Consider the following 8,215-nt stretch of genomic DNA (forward strand, 5'->3'; position numbering starts at 1 on the left):
CACGATTAATCTAACAGAAAAGCAGGAGAAGTCAATGCCAGATTTCTAAAATGTCTGACGGCTCATCCTGGCTCTCTCTAGCACCCTCCCCCATGACCCAGCCACTCTAGTGTGCAGTGTATCAGTGTTTCCCATTTGTTTAACAGCAGCGCCACGTATTCAATAAGGCCAACCTGGGTGAATGTCACCCACCCTCTGCACAGACTGAAGAGTCACAAATGCCACCAAACAGAAGCTACCACCGAAGCATGGCTAATTTACCAAAAGATCACTTCTATTTTACCCTCTTTGCCTAATATTTATTTCATTACAATGCTACCTCCACCGGACCAGGCTCAGGATTTGTCAGGGTCTATGACATATTTCCAGATGGTAATTACACATTATTAACATTCACTCTGATAAAAAGTATTGCCAGAAGAAAACTCCTTTTCATGTACTTCATGCTAAAAGATGACCGTGTACTTCATGCTAAAAGATGACCGATAACCAACTTTCTCAATCAGGAAGACTAAGAACGGAACCTTGCATGCATTTTGACTGTGAATATTCGAAACAACCTTTTTTTTTTCATACAAATTCAGTAAGTTGTGAAATCAGACAGACAAGGGAAAAAATCTGCTGTGTCTAACTAATCACAGGCAGGTTTACTTCATCTCTCTGTGCCCTTGTCCCTTGTATATGAAGACATTCACAGTGAGTATCATAGAGAGACACTGGACAGCCTGAACCAGAAATTCACACAGTACAGACGTCAGCCATATCCAAACTGCTCAATACATGCCTGTAATATAAAGAAGGAAGGGCACAGAAAAGACCCTCACCTCTCAGTTTGTCACCAGCCTCGGAATTTCAACTCTGTCATTACAAATGAAAAAGAGTTATTTTGTCAGTTTGCAGTAGCCAAAGAAAACTAAGGCAGCCTGGAGATACTTACTCAGAGGAAAGAAAAACCAAAGCTAAAATAGAGGCAGACTCCCAGGTAAAGCAGAACTGTCCATTCCCAGCCTCATCACCCCTTGCAGGGATCAGAAGGCCCATGCAGGGGTCACTGCTCTCTGGTCTGCTATTCCTGGCTCTGTGAGCTTTGACAAATCTTTGCAATGCCCCTTCTTCTCAGAGAGAAGATGGACAGGGGAGCTCTGACTGTTCCTTTTCAGATGTAACCCCAAGGACAGCTGGAGAGAGGGGTGTGGCAAGAGTAAGGTATTCTTAGGGGTCCAGGACAAGACTTCTCAATTTCTATTGAGATAGAAGATAAACCACTTTTAAAACAGTGAAGTATACAGAAACAGACCAAATCCAGCCGTACTGTAAAAATTACAGTTAACAGTTTGTGGGGTCACACTGTTTCTTAGCATTTTTCCCCACCTGTCTGTAACTCTCCCTCAGGAGACTGGTACTATTATCTTCATTTAAGGTGGGGACGCTCAGGCCTGAAAAGTTTAGAAACTTCTCAAGAAGACTATCTATAATGAAACCAAAATTTTGCCTGAAATGAATGTGATCCCCAGAAGGTAGCATCTGGTAACACATTCCCCACTCTTTCACTCACTGGGAAACCATCCTCAGATCTTGAGTCCTTCTTCCCACCAGTCATCATTCCAGCTACTAGAACAGAACTGACATTAATGAGTTGGTATGACAATGTAGGGAATTTTAGGTCTCTCTCGCTTAATGTTTACAATGGACACTTTCAAACTAATATACGCAACAATTCCGAAAGTAGGTACACATTACCGTGTTCCATGTGAAACAACAGCAGATCCTAGAGTGGATTGGAGGCTAGGGAATAGTGCCTTGTGAACCATGAGCTATACATACATCTGAAACTATCACATTATCAAAATGCTGAAGGCAATAGAATAGTTCAACTCTATAGGTAACTGAAGACCTTAAGCTGCTTTAGATCTGAGTTACATCAGGCTGTGCAGACAATGCCCCCCCCCCCCGGCAAGACTGATAGCCCAGATCTGAAAACAAATGAACTTCCCAGTAGAAGCTTTTGCCAAGTCTAGAATTGTCCCCAGTCTGGAGCAGTAAACACTTACCGAGAGCTGCATTTCACTCACGCAGTTTCTTTTCACTGCTGCTAATCAGAATCCCTTTTGTTTCCCTCGGTACAGGTTTATCTTCCCACACCCTACAAATTATTACAGACTATTTGCCAAGGGAAACTTAGAGACACCCGGCACGATACTCTTTTCAGGGCTCGCTTAAAATCTTGAAAGGAACTCACCCGTTGTGTTGTGCATTCCTTCTTTGCCAAAGTGTGCCGTGGTTTCGAAAGCGAGCCCAGTCCTTCTGAACTTTTCTGTATCCGTTATAATATTAAAGAGCCACAGGAAGGGAAGTGGTTAGTCAACTTGCTAATTTTATCAGCTCCCCACCACTCCCGGTTAAACAGTACCTGATGCTACAGACAAGAAATCAGTGTTGCAGTTCGTTTCCCTGCCACGGCAAACCGGGAAGCAGAAGGAGGGACTGTATCTGGTTTAGAAGGAGGGACTGTATCTGGTTTGTAGCACAAGACACTCAATGAATGAACATCTTATTACTATTAATAAGAAGCCTAATAAATGCCAGACGCCAGTGATTCAACAAAATGAAGAGGAGGGAAGAGAATGTCAGCCCATACTCCAGGAAACTCGGTATGGGTGGGAAGGGGGTGATTTTAATGCAATCAGAGGACGTGTGGGACGTGGCTGGTGTTTCATTTGTTGATAAATTATTCTGCACTGGAATAGAGCCAGTTTACCGGATATAGAAACTTCCACCACTGGGGGCCCTGGCTCAGACCACTCTTCCTCTAGAGCTTAGTAATTAACAGACAGGACAAGGGAGAAAATGTGTGCCTCTGGATAAGGAAAATTTAAACACTCTCTGGAGGAGCAGCCATGAACTGTGTCCTGGAAGTCAAACTCGACAAGAAATGAGGAGAAAATATAGACCAAAAGACAGATTTTTAATGAAACAAAATGCTTTTGATGTTTTCATCCAACTCTGAAAGACTGCAACAAATATAAAACACTGTTGCCCCAGAACCCTGGACCAGGCCTTTTCCTGAGCTACTTAAATGGCTGGTATTTGAAGTAAATCTGAAGTGCTCACTTTGAAGTACATCCCCCACCATATCTAAGGATTATGGAATTAGAGAAAAAAGAGAATTTCTGCCAAGCAAATCATCTGGAAGGCTCATTAACCCTTGCTGCAGACTGGCTGAGAATGCATTCCCTCAAGGACATCCTGACAGCTTGAAATCACATAAAGTGATAAGGTAAAAAAGCCAGGCGTGGTGGCACATGCCTTTAATCCCAGCACTCGGGAGGCAGAGGCAGGTGGATTTCTGAGTTCGAGGCCAGCCTGGTCTACAAAGTGTGTTCCAGGACAGCCAGGNCTACAGAGAGAAACCCTGTCTCCAAAAACCAAAAAACAAAACAAAACAAAACAAAACAAAACAAACAAAAAAAAACAGTTAAATTCCATACCCTGGTACAGTGTGAGCAAGGAAGGGCCCACAGGCACCCTTCCTTTACTACTATCCCCCAAATCAGTATCACTACCCAACTAAATAAAGGAGGGCAAAGAGCATGGAGAGCATTGCCCTTATTTCCCATAAGCCCCCATAAGCCCATTTTCTACTTACATTTAAGGGAATGTGCTCCTTGATGTGAGTGTAAGTGATATGCAAGCAGCACCCTACTCGGGGACCCTGGGTAAGAAGCAAGAGCTTTAGAGCTCCACGCACTCCCCACCCCCATTCCCACATGGACACCTGACAGGTATCAAGGTGGGAAGACGTTCCTGGGAGCTCCACACTTCCACAATGACCCTCTCGCTCACAGGCACACCTTCTCCCCAGTTCCTCACAACCCTCAGACTATCCTCTTCTGCAGGACACTGCAGCCCTTTGGACAAGCTTCCTCCCTACTCTAAGATGCTTGAACATCCCTATCTGAAATCTTATAGCATAGGTCACTATTCTCTCTTTCCATGGAGGAACTATTTACTGTGACATCTGTCTAAAACACTGAAGGCCTCGTTACAGTTTAGGACTGCCCTTGCTGCCCACTGAGAGTCACCTTTAAGCTTTAAAATAATAGAAGCTCTACATTAGAAACAAATGTATTGATGTATCTAAGATGAAACTCATGGATTATACAACCACAAGCTACATAGTGTAATTTTTAAAAATCAGGATGCTCCCAGGAATGAGTAGTTACACACTGAAGAATTCCTCAGGTGCCTGCGCTACCATCAATGAGTAAATCTGAATTGAGGTAAGAAGCCACTTCTCGCAAAGAGGTAAGAAAATGAGAAGACTAGAAGGTTCTTACATTGATTAGATATAGAACAAATAGAGTAATAAAATAAAAAGTGAAACAAAGCAGAGTTATAGGTACATTATAAAAGATAGGGAAAATAACATGAACAGAAGTCCAGATAACATTGAAGATTAGCCACACACTATCAGGTGCTAGAATGATGGGTCTGCTGTTAAGATCTCCATCTGTTCTTCTAGAGGATCCAAGTTCAATTCCCAGCACTCCTGGGGAAGCTTATAATGCCTGTAACTCCAGTCCATGTGTTGATTACTCAAGTATCATCAGAAACGCTGGAGTCAGTGCTATGGTTGTCCAAACAGTGACAAGCCCATAGTAAACCTTCAAACAAGACAATAGGACTATTAGTTGGAATTATTAGGTTGCTGTTGTCTTAGAAAATTCATTATCTATTCTAACTTTTTAAGCCTGAGAAAAGGAACGAGCATCAGGAGTGAAGGAGACCAGGGAAGGCAGAGGAGATGAAAGGCATGTGTGCCAGCCATCAAAATCTCCCCTGAGGAGACAGGGGATGATGGGTCCCAGCAGCAAAGAAGTCCCTGTTTTTACATAGAAAGTGAAACCTTGTTTACCAAAATGCCATTAATATACTATGGTAAATGTTTTTCTCAGCAGATTAGGAATCTTTCTATTTGCTATGTTTGTTTTCAGAGTGATCTAATCTCTAACTTAGGTATTGACTCCTCAATCAAAACCATTTTCAGTAATGACATGGGTAATAACAAGACTGGAGAAAACGCCTTGGATGAATGAGGACCTGAATTTCATCCACAGAAGCCACACTTGAAAGAAATATAATAAAACATAAAATGGATATGGTAGTAAAAAATTATAAACTTGCTGTTGAAGATACTATGACAGGCAGATCCCTAAAGCTCACTGGACATCTAGCCTAAACTATTTGACAAGTTCCAGGCTATTAAGAGACTGTCTCAAAAAGATGGTGAATAGAACCTGAGAGACAACAGATAAGGTTGAGTTCTGACATCCACAGGCATGGAAAGATGTGTTCCTGCATTCGCACATTCACCCACCTGTGTGTGTGCACACACAGCATACACACACACACACACACACACACACACATATTATAAAAGACACTGTTCTCACCATAATAAGCAAGTGACCATACACTGCTACCTTAATATGTAGAAACAATTTTATAAAAATTATATGTAGGGGCTGGTGAGATGGCTCAGTGGGTAAGAGCACCCGACTGCTCTTCCAAAGGTCCAGAGTTCAAATCCCAGCAACCACATGGTGGCTCACAACCATCCGTAACGAGATCTGGCGCCCTCTTCTGGAGTGTCTGAAGACAGCTACAGTGTACTTACATATAATAAATAAATAAATCTTTAAAAAAAAAAAATTATATGTAAAGGACTCCAGAGTACCAACCATCATACTTTTAAGAAATCTCCATATGCCATTTATTCCTTCTTTGCAGCTTTCAGTACACTCTAACTTTTCAAAATTAATTCACAATCTTTTTCATTAAGAATTAAGTAAGAAAGTGCATTTTTGGTTAAGAATTGAAGAAAAAGAAGCTATAAAAATACTGTCTAAAAGAACTGCAGGGAAAAAATAGAAAAGAGGCCGAGGGAAAGGAGGTCCAGTGACCAGGCCAACTTGAGATCCATCTCAAGGGAAGGCTCCAAAGCCTGATGCTATCTATAACTGTTGCTATAGTGTACTTACAGACAGGAACCTAGCATGGCTCTCCTCTGAGAGGCCCAACAAGCAGCTGACTGAGAGAGATGCAGATATTTACACCCAATCAATGGACTAAAGTTGGGAACTCCTGAGGTTGAATTAGGAAAAGGCTGGAAGAAGCTGAGGAGGGTGACTCTATAGGACAGCCAGAAGTCCCAACTAACCCAGATCCTTGAGATCTCGCAGACACTGAGCCACCAACCAGGCAACATACACCAGCTGATATGAGGTCCCCGACACTTATACAGTAGAGTGCTGCCAGGTCTGGCCTCAGTGGGAGAAGGCAAAGAGGAGCCTAATGCTCCAAAGACTTGAGGCCCCAGGGATTGGGGGAGGCCTGACAGGAGTGTGGTGGTTGCAGGGAGACATCCTTTTGAAGATGGGAGAGGGGAGGGGTGAGAGTGGGGGGGTGGGGGGAGGAATGGGATAAGGAATTGAGGGAGGGCAGAACAGGAGGAGGGCAACTGTGAAAAATAAAAATAACAAAGGTAAAATGAATAAATAAATAATTTGCTTGAACACATTTAGAAAGGACGACAGTAATAATGGACAAACAATATTCTTATCAAACATTCATCTATGCTCTGTTTCAAATACAAGTGAAAGATGAGAGGAGCTGCTGGCCAATAAGAAAAGGTTCGCATCCAAGGAACAGCATCTATATCGTATGTCCCATAATTCTATCTACTACATCAGACAACCAAGGCCTACTCAGGAAGTATCTCAGTGTAAGCAATTATAAAAACAACACTCGAATAACTGAGTGTTGACTTTAAAACAAGAGCATTAAAGAACTGAAAAAATAAAATTACATACCAGCTAATTGTAATGGTAGCAATAATAATTATGATGATGATGTTTGTTTTCACAATGAAGATGCTTTGAAATTTTAAATAGTTTTTCCTTTTTACTAATTTAATATCAGAAGCTGAGTCATATTTAAATTCAATTAAATTGATTTATTAATTTCCTCTAAACTTAAAAATTACCGAATAAAGTCCCTCATATAAACCAGTCTTATCCTTCCTTATCCTTCGCTCTACAGATTCTATGGCGACTTTATTTCCATTAAGAACTTTTCTCCAAAATTGGAATTTTAATTAGAAATTTGGCAAGAAAACGATCATCCGAAGTACCAAACTTTACCTCATAAAAAGCCCACTTCTTTGAAATTCACACAAAACAGGGATATTTGAAATACACAAGCAATAGACACTTCAAATTTTATCATGACTATTATTCTTTTTCAATTTTGAAATGTATACACTTAGAAAAGGGGATTTAAAACAGAGATAATTGCAAGGAATGATGGTATAACTGTCGGAGACGGTGCTTTTGTGGTTTTTCTCAAGTATTTCAGCTACGCAGGCAGCTGATTTTGAAAGGAAATTGCCCCACACTGTCTTAAGTTATACAGTGACTGTTGCTTGGGTCTTTAAATATGTTTTCAAGCATATTCATTTCAATACTGCAGGATCAGAAGAACATTCCATTTATAAACTATATATGTTAACTTCAATGTTAACGTTCAAAGCAGATATTTGATGGTTTCCAAGTTGGGAATTCAATACTGTTGAGGAAGACAGAGTAAACAAAATTACCAGTTGCCTTGCACAAGAGTAGAGATAAAAGTCTTATAAGCACAAGCATCCTACAATATGTCTTCTTTAGGAAGGCACCTCAGATTTAGTCTCTTGAAAATGTTTAGACATTTAAGTGAACATAGATATTGAGGTGATTAGGCCGAATCAAGAGTTTGCTTAAAGACATACTGGCCATTGGAATAAAATACACTAGCTTCCTGTGTATTTATGTAGGTGAATGTATGTGCACTGAGTAGGTGTATACTCCCAGAAAGCATAACACATAAGTCAACTTCAATGGTTATTTACATATGGAAATTCTGAAGGATTATCACTTTTATCTATCAACGGACGCTAAGATGTTGACAACAAACTTGGGAAACATACAGTTGATGGAGGAGTGAATGGCACACATCCCCTAGGAGCAAAATTGTAGAACTAGTCTAACCTTGAAGATGACACTTTTTCTTTAAAAAAGAAAGAGAGGAAGAAAGAAAGAAAGAAAGAAAGAAAGAAAGAAAGAAAGAAAGAAAGAAAGAAAGAAAGAAAGAAAGGAAGGAAGGAAGGAAGGAAGGA

At 40.8% G+C, this 8,215-nt stretch overlaps 1 protein-coding gene across 16 annotated transcripts in view; it reads right to left on the reverse strand.

The window, feature by feature from the left end:
* Hdac9 (histone deacetylase 9) overlaps positions 1-8,215 on the reverse strand; it is an 832,694-nt gene that overhangs the window by 642,057 nt on the left and 182,422 nt on the right. The window contains exons 1-2 of one of the 16 annotated variants that reach the window (XM_029484898.1): positions 2,411-2,479; positions 2,240-2,314 (exon numbers count right to left, since the gene is read on the reverse strand). The exons of the other annotated variants lie outside the window; for them this stretch is intronic. Of the exons in view, the coding sequence (XP_029340758.1) occupies positions 2,240-2,255 (16 nt within the window). The 5' untranslated portion in view covers positions 2,256-2,314; positions 2,411-2,479. Of the gene's footprint in view, positions 1-2,239; positions 2,315-2,410; positions 2,480-8,215 lie in introns of those variants that run through there. 16 annotated transcript variants of the gene reach the window in all.

Source organism: Mus caroli, chromosome 12 (assembly GCF_900094665.2).
Source record: "Mus caroli chromosome 12, CAROLI_EIJ_v1.1, whole genome shotgun sequence".
NCBI classification, from domain to species: Eukaryota; Metazoa; Chordata; class Mammalia; order Rodentia; family Muridae; genus Mus; species Mus caroli.